General features: G+C 36.2%; 1 protein-coding gene across 7 annotated transcripts in view; it reads right to left on the reverse strand.

Annotated features, from left to right (window-relative positions):
- LOC150101260 (ribitol-5-phosphate transferase FKTN-like) overlaps positions 1-24,198 on the reverse strand; it is a 353,950-nt gene that overhangs the window by 290,262 nt on the left and 39,490 nt on the right. For 6 of the 7 annotated variants that reach the window (XR_016549166.1, XM_090401598.1, XM_090401595.1 and 3 more), the window contains exon 3: positions 1,991-2,023. The exons of the other annotated variant lie outside the window; for it this stretch is intronic. Coding sequence is in view for 5 of the 6 variants with exons in the window: in XM_090401598.1 (XP_090257724.1) it covers positions 1,991-2,023 (33 nt within the window). In the remaining variant the exon portion in view is untranslated. The remainder of the gene's footprint in view (positions 1-1,990; positions 2,024-24,198) is intronic. 7 annotated transcript variants of the gene reach the window in all.

The following is a 24,198-nucleotide window of genomic DNA, read 5'->3' on the forward strand; positions in this document are numbered from 1 at the left end:
CTATGCACAACTTAGATTTATATATATCACCATTTTGATCCAATTTCTTTTGTAGTATTCTTTTTCATTTCTGAGTAACCTCCAAACTGCACCCCATAATAAGCCCTGCACTGAGACATATCAAACTTTTATTTTTCTTTGTTGTGCCTGTACCAGTTACTGTCTGTTAATATTGTTGTATCTATCACTATCCTCATCATTAATTAAATGTCATCTTTTATTATAAAAAAAAAAATTTAAAAAATGAAAAAATGCAAGTTAACTGAATAGTTATTATTTGTTATTAAAAAAAAAAAAGCAGTTATTAAGCATAGTAAAGTCAAGCTGAAATTCATAACATCTGAGTGATGAAGTAGAACAAAATCCTTAATTCAACTTTCAACCTCTAGCTAAATATCTAACGTTAAAGAAATGTGAATGTTTACAAAAGTTGCTCCAACAATCTGCCATTACATTTTTATATCTGCTACAAAAGAAGAGCAAATTCTCACCCATATACTGCTTTTCACGATAGATTTCGGTTCCATATCCAGGAACAAGTATTTCAACTTATTGCAAAGATTAAAAAAAAAAAAAAAGTGTGCGTGCGTGTTATTAATAGAGTAGCAAATAAATAATGAAAGGCAATATATCTTCATCTCAAGGTTATGCCTTTGTATTATGATGGCACAAAAAACTAATTGGTCATAGTACCAAAGACTTTTTTTTGTCTTGCTTGCTAAACAGTTATGTTGAAACTCTAGGTTAGGGTTTCTATGTTATTTATTAATCAGACAGAGAGAATAGATGGTACTTTTCAGAAAGAGAGAAAGAAAGAGGGAGGGGAATCACTAGAAACTGAATAAAGAGGTAATAATCCTGGAGTTGGGTGTTCTGTATGAAAAAAGAATAAAAATATACACTGAATGAGTTTAGTGAAGGTATAAGACACATGAGTATTGAAAATAAGGTGGCAAAAACTATGAAAATAAATAAAGAAAATCAACATATATCTACCTGGCTACAATTTGAATCCTGCCATGGTCATGCATGTTTGTGATTGTCTTTAGGTGGGAGATGAATTTCATCAACCAGCGTGATACTACTTCCCTGCATAATGAAGGTCTGAAGTGCCTTTAAAGAGTTCTGTTTGGTCTCTTATGTAACAAAAAAAATTTAATCCACCAGCAGTATTGGTGTACTACAGGTTTACAAATCTTTCATGGGTGGAGAAACACACACACAAAAAAGTTTTCTCGAGTACCAATGATATAACAAGTGGTTGAAGCATTGGACAAGAGGAGTATGTGAGCAAAAGAGTTGATAGTGGTGGCTGGCATGAATGATTTGACTCGTAACAAGAAGAATGTAAGGAGGGATGTCATGAGGCTATTAAAGAGAGTGGAAGATAAGTGTGGTAGGAAAGGTAGTCAGTGTGTTGCCCAGGTATGATAATGATGAGTTAAGGAGAGTGAAAATTATGAATGGTATGTTAGCAGAATTGTGTGAGGAGAAAGGAGTTCATTGATGTGGGTAGAGTTTGAGGGGCAGATAGAGCTATATATAAGAGATGGGCTACATTTGCAATAGATGGACCAAATCTACAGTTTGAGGGTACAAACTGCACAATTTTGTGTATAGAAGGAAGAGGGGGAGATATGATCGAGATTTATAAGTTGGTAAGGGTTAATAACCAGATATAGCATGGACGAGATGTTTCATATACTATCTGAAGACGGGGAGAACAAGAGGCCATCCCTGGAAGCTGTATAAGGTGGGTGTGAGCAAGGGGATGAGGGATAGATTTTTTTCATGGAGGGTGGTGGATGAATGGAATGCATTGTCTGAGAGTGTGGTGCTTGAGTGCAGAGACAGTGAATGCATTTAAGTCAAGGTATGATGAGCTGTTCATATGAGAGTGGGACCACCCATGATAAGTTTCTTGACTTCATGGAGGTCTGATGGTGATGATAATAATAATAATAATATAACAACAGAGATGTAAACTTACCCATGTTGGATCTACTGGATCATTTGTTTGCTCCTAAAAATAAAGAAATTTCCTAAATAAACTATGGAAATAAAGGGCTAATGCACATCCACAGATAAAACAACTAGTACAATAGATTTCCAAATGAAAAGCCAATATGAATTCTTATGACCTAACAATATTTACTTATAACAATATGCATCTTGTTAGGCTATTTTCAACTGGTTCATGGACAATTCATCATGGTGCGGACAACCATCACGGGAAAATTCATCGCAGGAACTATTCATCGCGAAAAAAATTTGCTGAAAGAGTTATTTGCTAGAAAATTGAAATGATATTGCATTGATACCAATATACAAAAAGTAAATGTAGATTAATTTCACAAAATATAGTTTTTTTTATCTATTTATGTATTAGTTGTTTAGATTTTAATTAGATTTTCATAATATTTTTATTCTCATACAATGAAAATAATATATTTATTGATCGGCATGTTTCCTGATTTCAGTTTCATTGTAATTTTAATTCAATTTTACATTGTTCAGAAATCCTGCTCAAATTCAAACATAAACCACTCGAGCCACTTCAGGCTTCAAATAAGCAATGCTGTGGTCTCACAATAGATGACAAAATTCATCTATTACCTAAAAACAATTACAAACATCCGTGCCCATTGTGAGTTTCGAATCTACAGCTCACTGGTGGGAGAGGATATGCTATCTAGTCAGTTGTTAATGACATGATATTTCTGATTACAGTTTATTTTTGGATGCTTCACAAGAGAAGTAATTAATTACTTATTTCACTTTGGGAGCATGCATCTCTCTCTCTCTCTCTCTCTCTCTCTATAGAGACTTATTTGTGCCTATAGTCCCACAAAATTCCTCCACCTCTACTAAGGTAGAGGTGGAGGAATTTTTGAGGCTTTAGAGAAAGCAACTCACACAATGCAAAAGGAAAATTTGGTCCTTGTTGGGGATCTAAATAGCAGAGAAGAAAATTATTGTCAGACATACAAAAATATTTTGGGAAAATTGGAAGAAAAGAGTAAAGCTAATAATAAAGGCAATTACCTGTTGGATTTGTGCTCAGGACATGGACTGGTTATTACTAACACAATGTTCCAACATAAAAATGTGCACAAATTCACATGAAGAGAAGAGGCGAGAAATAAGAAAAGTCTCATTGAGTATGTTATTGTTGGTAGTGATGTTTTCTCCCTGGTGCAGGACACCAGGGTGTACAGATGATTTGAAACCAAAAGTGAACACCATTTAGTCTTGAGCAGGATAAAATTGAATTTCATACTGAAAACAAGAACATGTAAGAAAGTTTTCAAGCAAATAAAATTTGAGCAGCTCTCAGATGTGAACTGTACACTTCAAACATCATTCAAGAAAAAATGATAGAGTTTGAGAACAGGAACCAAACTTTGGAGATTCATTGGCAAGCCCTGAAGAAAACACCAACTGATTCAGCCAGAGAGGCATATTGTGAGGTTGTCTGTAAGGATAGAAAAATCAGAACTCCATGATGGATATAGGAATTTAAAGAGGCAGTGAAAGAAAAGAAGAAAGCATATCAAAAGTTCCTGGCAAATAAGTCAGCTTGTGCTCTTAGAGAATACAGAGACAAAGATAAGAAAGCTAAACACTGTGTCATGGGAAGACTTGACTTTTGTTTAGCTAATTTTACACAGTCAAGCAATACTTAGTCTTCATTTGAGTTGTAAGTCAGCAGTTAGAATTGAGAAACAGTTGAGAGGAATTATGAAAGAGAAGCTTGGTGAAGAACAAGCTGGATTCAGGCCAAATAGAGGCTGTCAGGATCAATCTTCACTTTATAACAAATAGTTGAGAAATCATGGGAATATAACAAAGATCTATTATATTTATGGCTATTTTGACTGCTTCTGTTTAGGAGTGCCCCTGTTTAAATGTCATTGGCTTTTTACTCACAGATTCTTAGGGCATTGTAGATGTAATATTTACCAATAAATATATGTAGCATAAAGGAAGAGAAATTTTCACATACCTTTTTCTGGGTGTTGTGGCTTTTCTTCTTTCTGCAATGTCATAACTATTGTGTGTGTGTGGGGGGGGGGGGGAAGGCAATGTGAGAGAATTAGAGTAGAAATGGAAAAAACCCGGGTTATTTGAATAATATATACACACATATATATTATTATATAGGGTGAAAGGCGGTTGAAAACAGCAACTGATTTTTAGAGGGGGATTGACGAGGTGCGGTCCGTTTCAACTATGTTTGGTTGTCGTCAGAACAATGGAGGAAGTGGATGCAATGTCAGGTTGGGCAGGTGCTTCTGCTTTTGAAGTGTTTGTGTTATTGCTTATTGGTCGGGGTTGTGACCTCAATTTTATGTTGTGAAGCTTCCAAACCTCAGAGATTATGTAGCGCCAGTGGACGTTGATAGAGTTCGCGTCACACCAACCCCCCCCCCCGATCACAAAAACACCTTTAAAAATAGCATTCACTTAACGCACATACCAATACAAGCATATGTCATGGTTGCACGTCACACACTCAATGAGTGCATAAACTTTACAAAAGTTACATACCAAAAAACCATCCTAACAAACACCGCACAAAAAATACACATAACTTTCCTCAAAAACTGCCTCGACCACAACATCACACCAAAATTCGCGACGGTATGCGGTGACAAAAAATTTTCTATCAGACATCCCATGCTCTTATAAAACAAGCCATAAACAACAGATTTAAAAAGAAGCAACAAGCATATTCATACATTCACAAAACAAAAAATAGATTGAAAACGCTACTGACCTCAAACGAATGGGCAGTCTTTTGGGATAATACCCAATCTCACATCAATGACTACACGCTATTAATAGAAGACCGACATGCAAAGAAATCGTACGTGCTAACAAACACCCAATACAGCAATCGCGCTGCTTCCAACCCTTTGGATATTACCACCTTAAAACCCATAAAAAACAATTCCATCATCAATCTATCACACCCCAACCTCACACCCGACTAAGTCACCATCCTGAGTAAAGGACTTTGCTCAGGATGGTGACTTTGTCGGATGTGAGTTGGCGTATCCCCAAATTACATACAAAACAGAGACATCATTACCGAAATCCAAGCAAAATGAGAGAATGACCCTAACAAAGAAAGAATATTCCACAAAATTAACATCATAAACAGTAAAACAATAATGAAACCAAACATTACCCCAACTTACAAAAAGCCCTATTATCCCTAAAAAGGAACCCGAACATTATTATCAATAAAGGTGACAAAGGGGATACAGTAGTCATCACAAACCAAACCGATTACCACAACAAAATAACAGCTATCTTTACCGATCAACACACCTACCAAAAAATCCAAATTGACCCCACCCTCCTTAAACAAATCAACAGTACCCTACACACCCTAAAAAATGAAAACAAAATACACAAAACCATAAATAAATGTAGAAATAAAAAAACTAACACAGATCTTCAAAAATCGCAACTATCCTACACAACTAATAAATTACACAAACTGCCCAAACAATCAAAGTACCAAAACAAACTTCCCAACACAAAAAATTATCAAACTACCATACACCCAAAATACATATAAAGCCTATAAATACATCTTCAAACATACTGACTACAAACTGGTATTCACCACAAACCAAAAATTGGTAACTCTCCTAAAACCCACCAAATCTCACACACAAAAAGAAATATTTGAATGCCACAACTTAGTCTATAAATTTCCCTGCCAAAAAGACTGTGATATCACTTACACAGGTTTGCACCATCAGGTCTTTAAGAGCAAGACTACAAGAACACTTTTGAGATTGTAACATCCCTATTCCAGAACATTTAAACACTAAAAAACAATATCAAAAAGAAAAATCGAATACAAAGCACAGGAAAAACAGAAATAGCTGTTCACGCCCTTGAACAAAAACATACCCCGCAAATCAACAAGGCCATCATAGTAGACAGACAAGACAATGAAACAATGCTTAGAATATCGGAAACAATAGCCATAAAATGTGATGGGAACTCTATCAACGTCCACAGGCCCTACATAACCTCCGAGGTTTGGTAGCCTCACAACATAAAATTGAGGTCACAAATCCCTACCAATAGGCGATAACACAAAGACCTCAAAAGCAGAAGCACCTACCCGACCTGACATAGCATCCACTTCCTCCATGTGTTCAGATGACGACCAAGCATAGTCGAAACGGACCACACCCCGTCAAACCCCTCCCCTCTAAAAATCAGTTGCTGTTTTCAACCCCTTTCACCCTTTCCCACCCTATATAAATATTAAAAAAATGCTCTGCCCATCCCTAATAATATAATATATATATATATATATATATATATTATTCAAAAAATGTTTTTTTTTTCCATTTCTACTCTAATTCTCCCACACTGTGTAATATCCCCCACACACACACACAGTAGGTTTGACATCGCAGAAAGAAGAAAAGCCACAACACCCAGATAAAGGTATGTGTAAATTTCTCTTCCTTTATGCTACATACATTTATTGGTAAATATACATCAACAATGCCCTAAGAATCTGTGAGTAAAAAGCCAACGACATTTAAACAGAAGCAGGCAAAATAGCCGTAAATATAATAGTTTGTTAAGAGGAGTAACATGGGAGTTTTCCCAAAAATAATATCCATAACAAAGATCTGTATTTAAGTTTTGTAGATCTGGAAAACACATATGACAAGGTGCTAAGAGAGAGAAGCTATTCAATATGCAGAAAGAAGAAAAGCCACAACACCTAGATAAAGGTGTTATACAAGACTAAGTATTGCTTGATATAATGGGACATTATATCAAGCAATACTTAGTCTTTATTTGAGTTGTAAGTCAGCAGTTAGAATTGAAGGAAGTACAGGACGATGTTGAAAGTTTATTTTTCACTAGGTTAGACTATGATAAATTTAGTTTAATCCTTTATCCCAGTGAGAGCAAACAAAATTTGCACCTGAACATATCTTCAGGACTGAAGAGAGACCTCAATAAAGGTCGAAACTAGTCTGGGTGGTGGCCAATCCCTTAATGCATAACAGTATACATATCCACAAGGAGATGTGTATTGCATTATGGGAGATTCTGGGATAGGAGTGTTGGTATCTTGCTCCACCTTTGCTACGAGTTGCCTGGTGTTGTACTACTTACCCAGGTAAGATAATACAACACTATTTTCAGTCCTGAAGATATTTTCAGGCGCAAACTTTGTTTGCCCTCACTGGGATAAATGATTAAACTAAATTTATCATACAGGACGATGGTTTAATGTTAAATCTGGTGTCACACAAGGATGTACATTGTCCCCTCTGTTAATCATTATGTATATGGATCACATTATGAAGGAAAGAGGTATTAAACCTGATATCAAAATGGGAGATGTTAATGTCAGCTGTTTGCTTTATGTGGATGATGTTATACTTCTAAATAAATCCGCTACAAGTCTGCAAGATTCCCTGACTAAATTGAATGACTGTTGCAAGAGATATGGTATGAAGGTCAGCAGTAACAAGGCAAAGACAATGAAAATAGGCAGAAGTATTGAAAATATCAACTGTATTGTTAATGGAGAAACTATAGAACAGGTAAAACATTTCAGCTACTTAGGCACAATTTTTAGTGAAGATGGTCAATTAAATATGGAAATAGACAACAGAATCAACAAAGCTGGTATGGTAGGAAGTCAACTGAATAAATTTATATGGAATAAGAGAGAAACTAGTCAAAACACTAAATTAGGTGTATACAATACAGTGTTCAAACCAACAGAAATAGCAATCAAAACTTTACTATAGTAATGGGCGATCTTAATGCCAAAGTAGGTCATCCCCTTCACCAAATAGACACAATAGGACTGGCTCTCACAGAATTCTCTATCAGTAACAAGCTTTACATTATGAATACATTTTTTATGAAAGCCCTCGAAAGAAAATGGACATAGCGAAGTCCAAATGGAGAAATAAAAAATCAAACAGATCATATACCATGTAATAATAAAGAAATAGTTCAAGATACCTCGGTACTAAATCAGGCGAAAACAGGAAGTGACCACTGACTGGTGAGAGCTAAAATTAAAATAAATTCCAAATTGGAAAGAGTAAAATGTCTAAACAACAAAAAAATCAAGAAGTTTTGATTTAAAACCTATTGAGAACAATAAGGATAATGGAGAAAAACTCTATCAAAAACTAGACTTAATAAATACATTTTAAGAAGACAAATAAAATAAGAAAAAACCTAATGGAAGTAATAATCTGAACAGTCAATGAATTCAAAAGCAACAAACAATAAAAAGACAACAAACTTTCAGAGGAAATCTTACAACTACTACAAAAAAAATATAATAAATATAATAAATAAATATATATATATATATATATATATATATATGAAAAAAGACAAAAATTTAACTTCTAAAATAGAATATACAAAACAATAAGGAAAAACATGAGAAATTAAATAAGATCTTATAACACTAAAAAAATAAAATAGTAAGAAACATTTATCAGTCATGTATATTATTTCTGGAAAAATTCCCATGTTACTCCTCTCAATAAACTATTATAATTACGGCTATTTTGCCTGCTTCAGTTTAGGAGCGCCCCTGTTTAAATGTCATTGGCTATTTACTCACGGATTCTTAGGGCATTGTAGATGTAAAAGTACCAAAAACTATATGTAGCATAAGGAAGAGAAATTGGCTCTATACTCATAACCTCACCACCAACCCCCACCCCCTCGATCACAAAACACACTTAAAAATAGCTTTCACCTAACGCACATACCAACACATGCATATGTCATGGTTGCATGTCACATGTTCAATGAGTGCATAAACTTTACAAAAAGTACATACCAAAAAACCATCCTAACATACACTGCCCAAAAAATTCACATAACTTTCCTCAAAAAATGCCTCGATCACAACATCACACCAAAATTCGCGATAGTATGTGGCAACAGCATGATTCACGGAAACAAAAAAATTTCCTACCGAGCATCCCGTGCCTCATAAAACAAGCCATAAACAACAGATTTAAGAAGAAACAACAAGCATATTCATACATTCACAAAACAAAAAACAGATTGAAAAAGCTACTAACCACAAACGAATGGGCAGTCTTTTGGGATAATACCCAATCTCACATCAACGACTACACGCTATTATTAGAGGATCGACATGCAAAGAAATGGTACGCACTAACAAACACCCAATACAACAATCGTGTTGCTTCCAACTCTTCGGATATTTCCACCTTAGAACCAACAAAAAACAATTCCATCATCAATCTATCGCACCACAACCTCACGCCCGATGAAATCACCATCCTGAGCATAGGATTAAACTTTGGTGTATCCCCAAAATATATACAAAACAGAGACATCATTACCGAAATGCAAGCAAAATTAGAATATGACCCTAACAAAGAAACAATATTCCACAAAATTAACAACATCATAAACAGTAAAATAATAATTAAACCTAACATCACCTTTAACTTACAAAAAGTCCTTTTATCCCTAAAGAGGAACCAGAACATTATTATCAATAAAGCTGACAAAGGGGATACAGTAGTCATCACAAACCAAACCGATTACCACAACAAAATAACAGCCATCTTAACCGATCCACACACCTACTGAAAAATACAAATTGACCCCACCCCTGACCTCATAAAACAAATTCAACAGTACCCTACACATCCTAAAAAATGAAAATAAAATAGACAAAACCACACTCAAAAACACAACCCCCCGCATTACACGCACCCCTTGTATGTTTGGACAAATAAAAACCCACAAAGACGGGTACCCAATGAGACCAACAGTCTCCTACAAAAATACCACCACAGCCCCTTTATCAAAATTCGTAGTGAAACTTCTCAAACCATTAATTACAACGTCTAACTTCATGATAAAAAACATGGACGACCTTTTCAAAAAAATAAAAAACCTAACCCTATCCCAAGAAGACATCCTCACCTCATTGGATGCAGCCTCTTTATACACTAACGTGGACGTCCCCAGAACTTTAGACATCGTACACACACTACTCACAGAAGACCACACCCTACACTCTCGTACTAAACTTATGCCCATTGACATTATTAACTTAATAAAATTAATAATCTTGGCAAACTTCTTCAAGTTCAACAACATGTACATTCAAATCTTCGGACTCCCCATGGGCCAAAACATCAGTGGACAACTAGCGGAATTATTCCTAGTGCATATAGAATCACTCCTACTCCACCCTTCCCTTCCCCCCCGGCATCACCTTTTATGGCAGATATGTGGATGATATTCTGTGCATTGGTAATCCCACATACACATCACCACCTTAAAAACATCCCTAAACGATTACAGCAACAGACTAAAATTCACCACAGAAACCGAACAGAACAAATCCATCAATTTCTAAAACTTGACATTAACCAGAACACACAACAAAATAGCCACAAAAGTATACCACAAACCCTAGCACATCGGAAACTACCTCCATTTTCACTCATACCATCCATATTCTGTTAAAAAATCGGTCATCTTATCACAATTCATAAATGCTTACAAATTTTCAACCAATCAGAATAGTCTAAACGCAGAAATAAAAAAACTAACACAGATCTTCATAAATCGCAACTATCCTACACCACTGATAAACTACGCAAACAAGATGGCAAAAAACCACCAAAACAACCCAAGTACCAAAACGAACTTCCCAACACAAAAAATTATCAAACTACCATACACCCAAAACACATACAAAGTCTATAAATACATCTTCAAACATACTGACTACAAACTGGTATTCACCACAAACCAAAAACTGGCAAATCTCCTAAAACCCACTAAACCTCACACACATAAAGAAATATGTGAACAGCACAATGTAGTCTATAAATTTCCCTGCCAAAAAGACTGTAATATCACCTACACAGGTTCCACCATCAGGTCTTTATGGGCAAGACTACAAGAACACTTCCGTGACTGTAACATCCCTATTCCAGAACATTTAAACACTAAAAAACGTAATCAAAAAGAAAAATCGAATACAAAGCACAGGAAAAATGAAAATAGCTGTTCACACCCTTGAATAAAAGCATACCCCGCAGATCGACAAGGCCATCATAGTAGACAGACAAGACAATGCTTAGAATATCAGAAACAATAGCCATAAAATGTGAAGTGAACTCTATCAACGTCCACAGGCCCTACATAATCTCCGAGGTTTGGAAGCTTCACAACATAAAATTGAGGTCACAACCCCGACCGATAGGCGATAGACACAAACACTTCAAAAACAGAAGCACCTACCCGACCTGACATAGCATCCACTTTCCCAATGTGTTCAGATGACGACCAAGAATAGTCTAAACGGCCCGCACCCCATCAACCCCCTTTCCCCTCCCTATATAAAAAAATCAACCCTTTCACCTTTCCCCACCCTATATAATATACTAATATAATATATATGTTTTTTATATATATTGCTGGAAAAAAAACGGGTTTTTCTAACTTAATTCTCCTAAATTGCCTACCCCCCCCCCCTCGACACACTCAGTAGTTTGTCGACATCGCAGAAAGAAGAAAAGCTGCAACACCCAGATAAAGGTATGTGTAAATTTCTCTTCCTTATGCTACATATACTTTTTGGTACGTTTACATCTACAATGCCCTAAGAATCTGTGAGTAAATAGCCAATGACATTGAAACAGGGGCACTCCTAAACTGAAGCAGGCAAAATAGCCGTAATCATAATAATTTATCAGTCAGCAAAAGTCAAATAACTGCAATAAAAGATAAGAATGGAACTACAATAAGGAACCAAGAACAAATCCTAAGCAAGCTAGAAACATTTTAGAAAGAACTCTATAGTGATCCTTCAATTGATAAATCAAATATAAATAACTCTTCTCCATCGCATATGGAATTCATCCCCCATTCACTTCAGATGAAATAAAACAAGTATTTAAACAAATGAAAAATGGAAAATGTCTGGTGAAGACCTAATTCATAGAATTAATTAAATAGGGAGAAAACAACATAATTCTCCATATCACTAACTTACTAAATCTATGCCTAGAAGAGGGGAAGATACCAGAAAACTGTAAAAATTATTATTATTATTATTATTCAGGCCTCCAAGGAGTCAAAAGACTCATCGAGGGGAGGTCCCCCCCCCCCCCTGAGAAACACAAAGTCTATCATACCACTCTTTAAACTCACTGACCATTCTCGCTCCCACCACTCCATCAGGCAATGCATTCCAAGGCTCAACCACCCTCCACACAAAGAAACCACTCCTTACCCTCTTGTTCACAGTTTCCTTTCCTAACTTCCAGGGATGGCCTCTTGTCATCACTCCTTCCCGCTGTTCAACCAAGCGAAAGAACTCCCCAGTGTTAACCCTGTAACCACCTCTCAACAGTTTAAAAGTCTCAATCATATCACCTCTCCTTCTTCTATCCTCCAAACACTCTGCAATCCAGATTTCCTCAGCCGATCCTCATAACTAACATTGTACAGTCCTGAATCCATCTTTGTTATTCGACTTTATACCTTTTCCACAGTTAATTTATCCCCTTCAAATCCTGGGGACAAAATCTGAGAACAATAGTCCAAGTGTGGTCTGATCAGAGACTTATGCAACGGAATGATAACCCTCTTATCTCTGCAGGTCAGTGTCCTTCTCATAATAGTAGCAATCCTCTGTGTTACCTTCACCACCTTTGCGATATGTCCCCTAAACTTCAGGTTTCTATCAATCATCAACCCCAGATCTCTTGTCTCCCCTACTTCCTCCAGTATAACTCCTCCCATAGAGTATGCAGCATCCCATCGATGTTTCCCAAACCTCAAGACCTTACATTTTGCTGCATTAAACTGACATCCCCATTCATTTGCCCATCTACGTAGCTTATTTAAATCCTCTTGCAGGGCTACCACATCTGCACTATTACTAATAATCCTTCCCAGCTTCACATCATCCGCGAACAACTGAATATCTCCCTGCAATCCACCCTCATCTGCCCAAATGCTGTATATGGTCCCTCACTACTTTCTCCAAAATCTTAACAACTACTGATGACACACAGACTGGCCTATAATTAGACACTTCCAGTCTGTTACCACCCTTATGCAATGGCACTATCTTACCTTCCTTCCATTCCCTGGGCACTTTTGCCAAAGCCAGACTTTCATTAAAAAGCCACGTTAAAGGCACTGTCAATTCCCTAGCACATCCTCTCAAAACTCGTGGTGAAATACCATCCAGTCCCACAGCTTTACTGACATCCAGAGTACTCAGTATCTGAAACACACTCTCCTCCTGTACCTCCAGACCTCGAACCAGTCCTATCCCTCTAGCATTAAAACTGACTCCTCTAGGATGAAATACTCTAATGAAGTGTTCATTGAACAATTCCACTATGTCCTCTGCATCAGTCACTCTATTCCCATTTTTAACCCACAATATCATTCTTCCACAGTCATTTCTCCTCCTACTGGCCACATAGCTAAAAAATTCCCTAGGATTTTCTTTGGATCTTAGGGCCAATCTCCTCTCATATTCCAGTTTCGCTTTCCTTACCACACTAATCACTTTTCTGGCCTGTCTTATATTCCTCATGCATCTCTTCACCTGTCTCCTTATATCTCTTCCATTGCCTCTTTTTCGCATGCAATTCCTGTTTAATATTGTTTGTCATCCACTTTACTCCAAATTGCGTCCTCTTCTTCACTCGTGGTATACAACTTACCATTGCTGATAACAAACATTCTTTCACAATTTCCCACGCACTAGTGATATCCTGGCCTTCCAATTCCTCCCTCCATGAAACTTCCCGAAGCTGACGTCTAAGACTATTATAATCACCTGTCTTATAAATCCACATAAGTTCCCGTCTCTTTGATACTCCTGCATGTCTATTCATTTTCCAAGTCAACACCATATGGTCACTCTCTCCAACTGGTGGGAGAGACATCAACTCAGTTATTATCAACTCTTCTGATGCTATAACCAAATCCAAAACTTTTGAACCTCTTGTTCCCTCTGTTACATGTTGCCTAAGACATTTGTCCCTCAAGAATTCTAGAAATTCCGTTCCCCTATTGCTACATGCATCTTCCTCTCTCCAATTTATACTACTGAAGTTAAAATCTCCCATAACAATCATTCTCTTGCACTTGCCAAACTTAGCTGTCTAAACATCTCCTGATCCCCATTCTCTGTGCTCCTGGGTCTGTAGCAACACCCCACTAAATATCCTGTCTTGCCTACCTCTACCTCACACCATATGCTCTCAAAATCATTTGTCTCACTTCCTTCCAAAGCCTCCACTCTTAGAGGACATAGGTCATCACTTATCATAAGCAGTACTCCACAACCACGCTTTCCCCTCCTATCCTGATGAAAAATGCTATACCCAGCGACTTCTATTCCTGTTGTTATATCCCCTTCTGTCAACCACATCTCAGTGATCGCAATAATTTTTGGCCAGGCTGATGCTATCTGCACCACCAATTCCTCTCCCTTATTCCGGATACTCCTGGCATTAGTATAAAGCATATAAATGCCATTGTTTCTATACCCAGCATTATCCCTTCTAGACTCCACTGGGCTCAGTGTTACCTGACATTGTCTCCCTTCTCCCCAGTATCCATTCCCACAAGAGGCCACCCAAGATTATTATTCCTCTTTAAAAGGCTTTAATAATGCCACACCTAGACTAATGCATGCAGATCTGGTCTGCTTGATTCCATAGGGATGAAGAAGTGGAGAGGATCCAAAGGCACATGACCAAGATTGTGGTAGGTCTACATTAGAGGTTCTCAATGTGTGGTATGCATACCCATTGGGAATATACTGTGAGAGCACAAAAATCACTAAATCTAGTAACAAAGCTGCTAAGTTGGCAACACTGATACTGATTAATTTTTGAGAACTGAGTGACGAAGTGCGCTGCTATAGTTCATGTCTATACATGTTTGTCAATCTTCCCTCCCCTTCAGTTTACTGTGAAGTTAAATGAACAAGTGCCTTGAAACATGGATAAATGGATAATTAAGAAGAAAAGTAACATGGAGCAGGAGCCAATTGCTACTACATCTATGACTATTTATCATCCCATGTGAGTAACAAGGTGGATTCAGCAGTAACTAAAAGAACATTAAATGTCAAACAATCAAGTAATAAAAAAAAATTTTTAATGTAAATATCATGAATCATATTTACAATTTGGTTTTACATGGGAAGGAAATTTAGTAGAACCAAATCCACATATATTTGATATACAGGGATAGCTAAATTTCTCGATGATTTAAAAAGTGTACGAATGGTTAATTTCATCAAATCATGACCACTGAAGTCTCGACTTTTTTCAATTATCTGTGAAGAAATGAGTAGCCTGCCGCTTCACACAGAAATACATCGGTTGTCATTAGGAAATGTTCCTTTCTGTTTATTTGAACTCCACAATGAAGTACGCCTTTTTTTTCATGGACCACGAGTTTCAACTTTCTTTGAGACTACAAGACTTAGAATGGCTTCTACAGTTAGCATATTTAGCTGATATTTTTGAAAAAATAAATATATGGAACTTATCATTGCAAGGAGACAACATTTTTGGGTGCTATGTTGAGAAGAAAACAGAGGCCATGGTAAAAAAATATATCTCTGGGAAAATGGAATTAAAAAGCTGTGACCAATTTCAGCAACTAGATTTATTTCTTAAAGAAAATGAGCGATGACCACAGACTTTGAAGACATCAGACAACAAATAACACGGGCCTGCAATGGAAAAGTTGTCTGAGAAGTAATAATTGATTCTTATAGATTTTTAGATGCTGAGTTCAGAAAAAATAGTAAAAAAGATTCCATCAACCATCAATTTTATTCAATTTCAATTTTATCGTTTTTATTAGTAGTATTTGGATTTAAATTCAGCACATTGGTATTTATTTTCATTCTCCTTTATTTACAGCTAATTAGTTGTATAAGTGCTTTTTTGAAGTGCCTTTTTATGGTAAATAAAGAAATTTCCACAAAACATCTCACTCTTAAGATACGAGAGGGAGGGAGGAATGCAAATAAAAGTGCAGGTGGCTACTTTGAATCTGATTCGCCGAGATAACGGATGGCTTTCCTGTTGTCACAGACACATTTTCTTGTGTGATTCTTTAGTTGAACTTTAGTTGTTAACTACTAAGGTTATCATATTTCTGAAAGGTGACTTATTTTCTTAGTTAGTGTGAAGATTTAATTTAATGTGTAATAGTGTTGTGTCATTCGTTAAAATTCATTTAACTGTGTTTTAAATGGTGTTTGAAATGCCTTCAAGAGTAAATTCGTCCTAAATTGTCCTATTTTGGCCAAACAGGCAGGACAGCAAATATCAGAATCTCAGAATACAAGGACTACATCTGATTTCACCAGTACAGCCACTCTAGGCTTGCAGACCATGCGCTGGATACTCGCCACAGAATAAGGTGGAAGAAAGCCATTGTAATACACCTCAGCAAGTTCAAATAGGAAAGACTATTCATTCGTGGACTCAGCCCTTAGGAACATGCCAAACCTCAACAAATTTGGATGCATGAGACTGCCCCAAATTTGGGAAACATACATCAGGAGAACTTCAGCCCAAAGGCCAAGAACACCTAATATAGCCTGCTAGGGGACACCATCAGGACTTTAGGAAAATGGTAGCTTTCTCGCTTCGTTTCTCATTTGCTGTTGTGTAGTATTTGCGTGCACGTGTCTTTATCTTAAGTTCCCATGAAGATTGCCGAAATATTGGAAAGTATATATTAAAGTTTGATTTAATTTATATTCTAGTATACGCCGTCAATTCCTTAAGTATTTAGTAATCATAAACTGGCCTATAATTAGACACTTCCAGTCTGCTATTGTCCTTATGCAATGACACTATCTTACCTACCTTTCTTCTATTCCTTGGGTACCTTTCCTATAGTCAGACTTTCATCGAAAAGCCAGGTCAACAGAGCTATCAGTTCTTTAGCACATTCTCTCAAAGCCAGCGGTGAAATACCACCTAGTTTCACAGCTTTATTGACATCCAGACTACTCAGCATTTGAAACACACTCTCCTCTTGCACCTCCAAACTTCAAACTGTCCCATCCCTTTATTATTAAAACCTATTTCTCCAGGATGAAATACCCAAATAAAGTGTTCATTGAATAACTCCACTATGTCCTCTGCATCAGTCACTATTTCCATTTTTATCCCACAATGTCATTCTTCCACAATCATTTCTCCTCCTGCTGACCACATAGCTAAAAAATTCCCAAGGATTTTCTTTGGATGTTAGGGCCAATCTTTTCTCATTTTCCAGTTTCGCCTTCCTTACCGCTCTGCTGGCCTGAGTCATATTCTTCATGCATTCTGCATTCCACCTTTCTCTTTATATCTCTTCTGTAACCTCCTTTTCACCTGCAGTTCCTGTTTAATATTGTTTGTCATCCACTTCACCAAATTGTGTCCACTTCTTCATTCGTGGAATACAGCTTACTATTGCTGCTAATATTCCTTCAAAATTTTCCAAGCACTAATGACATCTCTGCCTTCCAATTCTGGCCTCCATGGAACTGCTCCAAGTTTATATCTAAGACTATTATAATCACCTGCCTTATAATTCCACATATGTTCTCTTCTCTTTGATACTTTTGCATGTTTATTCATCTTCCAAGTCAAAACCACATGGTCACTCTCTCTCCAAATGGGGGAAGAGATGTCATCTCAGTTATAATCAGCTCTTTGGATGCTATGACCAAATCCAGAACTCTTGAATCTCTTGTTCCCTCTATTACATGTTGCCTAAGACAACTCAACACAACCCCTGTCCCTCAAGAATTCTAGAAATTCTATTCCTTATTACCACATCAACTCCCTAAACATTTCCTGCTTCTCACCCTCTGTGCTCCCTGACATGTAGCAACACTACATTGACTATCATGTCTTGCCAACCTCTGTGTCACACTATATATAAGCAAACTTCTTTTTGAAGATGAGGCTTGTGAACTATCTGACATTTACTAATTTGCTACAAAACAGAGCAACCTAGCTCACTTTCATCTAATAGACTAACTCCGTGAATTTTTTTGCAATATGAATATTTCTGTATATAATTCCCTATTCATACATGAATAAATGATGACAATGTTCTTTGCAGCAGTTGTCCTTATACTATTTTTTCCAAGTTTTTTTTTTTTTTTTGACTAAATGCTGCTCATACTGCAATTTTGCTACTCTTACCAATCAAGTAATCATTCTTCCCTGCTCTTTGTACTGCTTGTGGAATTGAGTATTACCACTCATCTTATGTTGCCTCCATAATGCCTTCTTCTCTTTGTATTGCATGCTTAATCTCTTCATTCATCCATTTCACACCTTCTTTATTTAATCTTCTGACCAATTATATATTTGGTTTCCTTTATCCAAGTGTAAGTAAACAAAGTTTGCGCCTGAGGTATTTTCAGGACTGGGGCAACTCGTGGTAAAGGTGATATAAGTTCTCATCACTTGCCTTAGTATCTCCCATAATGCAAAGCACATCTCCTTGCAGATATGTATAATGCCATGCATTAAAGGAAGGGCCACTACCCAGACCGGTTTTGACCTTTATTGAGGTGATAAGAACTTATACCACCTTTACCACAAGTTGTCCCAGTCCTGAAAATACTTTAGGCACAAACTTTGTTTGCTTACACTTGGATAAAGGATATAACAGGTAGCATAGCCAAGTGAAAGCAAACAAAGTTTGTTTGCTTTCACTTGGCTATGCTATACTTGGCAACTGTTATAGGTAATAAATAGGTAAATATGACTTCTCCATTATTTCCACCTTAGTATCACCACCTCTGGGTCTGGCTCCCACTGATGAGACCTCAATAAAGGTCAAAACTGATCTGGGTAGTTGCCCTTCCCTCAATGCATAGCATTATACATGACCACAAGGAGATGCTTTGCATTATGGGAGATACCAAGGCAAATGATGAGAACTTATACCACCTTTGCCACGAGTTGCCCCCGTCCTGAAAATACTTCAGGTGCAAACTTTATTTGCTTACACTTGGATAAAGGATTAAACCAAATATATAATTGGTAGCATAGCCAAGTGAAAAAAACTTCCATTAACCTTCTGACCCTTGGACAATGTCTTTGCTAGACAGTTTCTGAATAGTACCCAAGCAGCACTGATCTCCTTTTCTTCAACTCCTCCTTCTGTGCTATAGCTCCAAACTGGGCTCCTCATAATCATCAGCCTTGCAGTTTCACATATATCCATTCTTAACAGAAGTCCTCAAATGGCTTGCAACCACCCAGGTAATCAATCACTTCGTGGTCATTCTCACCAGCTGCAGGGAGATTTGATCACTCATTTATGATGATATCCTCTGATGAGATGACCGAATCCAAGACCCTCAACTTATTTCTCATAAATGCTTTAAAAATAAATCAATTTATTACACATTTTGATGCTCGAATTTATCTTCTTTCCTAATTTCAGAAACAATGAAAATAAACAAGTATGTAAATAATCTGAGTGAATCATAAAAACATACATTTCATAATAGTATTCTTCTATAACAAAGAGTATTTATGTGTGCAAATTGATCTATTTCATTCTTGTCATTTGTAGTATATGAGAAATATATAAAAAATAAAATAAATATAAATTAAAAAAAAAAATCCAGAAACAGTACAATGGTAACTCTGGAGAGGAATTATGAAATATGAGTATTATATGGAAAGCTAAATCAGAGTATGAAAGGAAATTGACTGTACAGGCTAAAACTGTACAGTCACTTTCCTTTTTTCAATTTCCTTATACGAAACGAAAGAATGAGTGTGAAAGAATAACTTTACTAAATGTAAATGGCACGCTTCTGTCAGAAGCTGAATGAGATTCTTCAAATAATGAGTGATCACATTGCTAAGATCTATCATCCAGATGTATCATGGCAGAAAGTGCTACCACTACATTGGAAGAAGAACTAGAAGTAAATGAGAATGAGGTTGAAGAGCTGCTGGTTAACCTGGGTAAGCATTCAGCAATATGGGAAGATTTCAAGTGAATTAACTACTCTTGACATGTCTTAAGTCTCAGCTCAGGAAAAAAAAACACAGGAATGGAAAGAATGTGTAATAATTCTATTGTACGAGGGTGGTATAAACACCAATGTGTCTAACTACCAACATGAATCTGTCATTATCAATGGAGCAATGGTGAAGATTTTTGAAAAGTTAGTAAGAACTCATATTTGGAAACAAACTGACAGACAATACGTACTTTGCAAGGAACAGCATGGGTGTACTAAAGGATGGTCATGTTTTAGCAATTTGCTCACATGTTATTACAATGTTTGGGATGATGTGGATAAAAGGAATGATTAACTATGATACTGATAAACTATATGTCAGTGGTCAGGTATCAGAAAGTGGCATGGTGAATGAATCTGCCAGATTTAAGATGATAAGGCACCCAAGAGATCAGTCATTAGACCACTGTTGTTCAATCTATACATTAACAATAATGGGAAGGAGTTGAAAGGAGATATTCAATAGTCTGCTAATGATACAAAGATAGGCAACACTTGCAGTATTATTTGAATATGCTGAAAATGTTGGCTAATGATAATGGCTATCAGTCCAATGTTGACAAATGTAAAATTCACTTCGCATGACGAGAATTCAAATGGCATATTATATTAACAGGGTTATGCTATGAGAAAATGATGAGGATAGAGATCTTGGAGTTATGGTTGAGAGGAATTTGTGAAACGTTCAAAGGTCACATAAGCAAAAATTGCAAATATAACCCAGGGGATAATGGAAGTGTTGAAAAGAGCATTGGCATATAAGGATAAGGAAGTCATTTTGTTTCTTTATATGCCCTTGATGTCATTGCAGCTTGACTAATGTGTGCATATTTGGTCTCCTGTTTTCAAGAGGGATAAAAAAGTGGTGGAAAGGATGCAAAGAAGAGTTATAAAGATTATATCAGGATTATGGAATGTAGATTATTATTATTATCCGAGACTTCCAAGGAGACAAGGACTCATTGAGAGAGAGGCTGCAACTATTCCCTCACTCACTCATCTATTTTTATCACATCACCCCTCTTTCTCCTGTTGACGACAGTCTACAATCCACATACTCGCAATCTGTCTTCATAATCTAAATCCCATAATCCAGATATAATTTTGCAACTCTTCTTTGCACCCTTGGAACCCAGAAGACCAAATCTGCACATAATAATCTAGGTGTGGTCTTGTCAAAACCTTATAAAGAGGTAAAAATGACTTCCTTATCCTTACATGTCAAATGTTTGCTTCAACATTGCAATTATTCTCTGAGTTATATTTGCAACTTTTAATTTGAACCTCAAATTTCTATTCACCGTTACACCAAGATCCCTAGCCTCATCAGTTTCTTGTAGCATAACTCTACTAATATAATATGCCAATGGAAATCTCATCATGCCAAAGTGCATAATTTACACTTACTTGCACTGAATTGATAGCCATTTTTATTTGCCCAAATTTCCAGCCTATTCAAAACATTTTTAAGAGCTGGATATAAGTATCATCCTTGATTTCCCTGCCTATCTTTGCATCATCGGCAAACAATTGCACATCCCCAGTTAGATCCTTCCTAATGTCATTAATGTATAAACTGAATAACAATGGCCCAAGGACTAAGCCCTGAGGTACACAACTGGTCACCTTAAATTTGTCAGATTAACACCTACCATATATCACTTTTCGATATCTGTCTGTCTGTCAACCATCCACTGATCCAAGTCTGTATTCCATTCCCATATTCTCCAGTTTATCCAATAGCCTTTCATGTGGTATCCTGTCAAAAGTCTCAAAATCCAACAATATCATAATATATCCATTCCCTCTATTCAACTTGTATGTAACATTGCTAATTGATAAGACCTTCTAATAAGACCACAAACTTATCAAAAAGTTTGTGGTCTTATTTCAGCGATAGCAGATGCAACATGATTTAAGCAGTCCAAAATAGAAAAATTTTTCCAAACATCAGTTACTGTTAATGATTCGTTTTCTAGTTTATCCAATATAAATTGAAAAGTGTGCTTAGCGTAATATTTTTTAAAAGTAGCAATTATGCCTTGATCTAATGGCTGAATAATGCTTGTTGTATTGGGTGGAAAAAACACTTACTGCACATTTGGATATTCTAAATGCGGATGACTTGGTGCATTGTCAACAATTAATAAAACTTTAAAATCAAGAGCTTTTTGCTTCATGTATGCTTCCACTTCTGGTACAAAGCAATTATTGAACCATTCAGTAAATACAGCAGTTGTTACCCAGGCCTTTGTATTAGCCATCCAATGTTCAGGCAGCCTGTTTTAGATCTTTTCCTTTTAGATCACATGGTCTTAGAAATTGATTTAATAGGAGGGGTTTCGACATCCGATCTCCTGATGCATTGCTACAAAGTAACAACATTACTCAATCTTTGCTTGCTTTTTCCTCAAACTTTGCGATGCAAGTTCAACTAGGCATTTTTTTCCAAAACAATCCTTTTTCGTCAGTGTTAAATACTTGATCGGGACAATATCACCATCTTCAATAATTTTGGCTAACTTCTCTTGAAAATTTTTGGCGGCTGCTTCATCTGGTGCTGCAATCTCGCCTGTAATCTTCACGTTATGAAGTGCATTCCTTTTTAAAAACCCAGTTTACCATCATTTGCTAGAACAAAATTCTTTATCAGCCTGGGAAGCAGAAGTAGACGGCTCCAATTCCTTTACATTGCCTCCCTTACAATATGTCATATACATTAGCAATTGCTAGGTTGTAGAATTTTCAGTAGAACTATCAGTCAGTATACTAAAGAATGGATTACTTTTTACTTCAGTGATAAGGTCATTTCAAATTGTTTCAGCAGTAAATTATATAAATTCTGCACACCGTTTATCATTGACATATTGTTCAAGAATATTGGCTCTAAGTTTTCGTGCATAATTTAACGTTTCTTTCATGTTGCTGAATGGTTTATTAATTTTAGCAATATATTATGCAGTATTGAAAACAATAGTCATTTGTTGAAACTTTGCACTTTGTCTCATTTTTTTTACATTGAAAACTTTCAGCGAAATGAAAAAACTCAGAAAAAAAACTACACGACGCATTGTCAGAATCACTCTCAGTTTTAACCATTCAAATTCTTTGAGCTAACTGGCTTGAAAATTTCTTCATTTATGAATTAAATTCATTTCTGTTTTCACTTCCAATGGATGGGAATCATCAGAAGAACTATTTAAATTCTCTGTATCTGGACATTTTTGTCTTTTCTATATTTTTATCATAGAAAAGCATATGGAGTGATGCTTATTTGAACTCATACTGGTACTTGTCTTTAATAGTTCAAATAAAGAATACATAATGTAAAATTTTCCATTCAATCAGTATGAACTGAAGCACTCAAACACATACAGAATCAACTATTAAACAAAAATAAATAGAGCACATCATGCTGTTTAATGCATGACTAACAACTGGCAACAATATGCTGCAGACTATTGTCTTGACAAGCATTGACCATGTTACCACACATGCACAGGAATATGATACAGGATGGTCCAAAATGTACCTACCAAATTTAATGCTATATTATTTCTGAACGAGGAGGTGTTGGATCCTACTTGTTCTTAATCTGTACCTTGGATCCGACATGATTACTATTACGATGTTCTTAACTAATTGATAAGTTGTGAGTTGATTTCTAATTCAAATATAAAGAAAATTTATATTTAAAGACTGCGCCACTTTATATCTGAATTAGTTCAAGAATTGAAGATAAACCAACTCTTAACCACCTTTCCCTTATATGTTGTTATTACTATATATACTGGCCGAGTATATTTAACTTACTTAATTTTCCCACTTTGGTTCGAATATTTTATGAATGGTGCAGTAAAAGAGATTTAGGCAAAATTCAACTTTTGATTAACAAGAACAAACATTTAATTTTAAAATCACAAATTTTACACTTAACTTCAAATCACTAATTAAGTTATTAGAAACACTTCAGCCTTCCTGGCAATACAGTCATGCAAACTCAGACAATGGTAATTCTGCTATCTCTACTTTACAATCTTCTCACAGTTCCTTAAATTCCA

The sequence above is a fragment of the Typopeltis vanoorti genome, chromosome 12 (assembly GCF_054136105.1).
Source record: "Typopeltis vanoorti isolate ZY-2024b chromosome 12, IOZ_Tvanoo_1.0, whole genome shotgun sequence".
NCBI classification, from domain to species: Eukaryota; Metazoa; Arthropoda; class Arachnida; order Uropygi; family Thelyphonidae; genus Typopeltis; species Typopeltis vanoorti.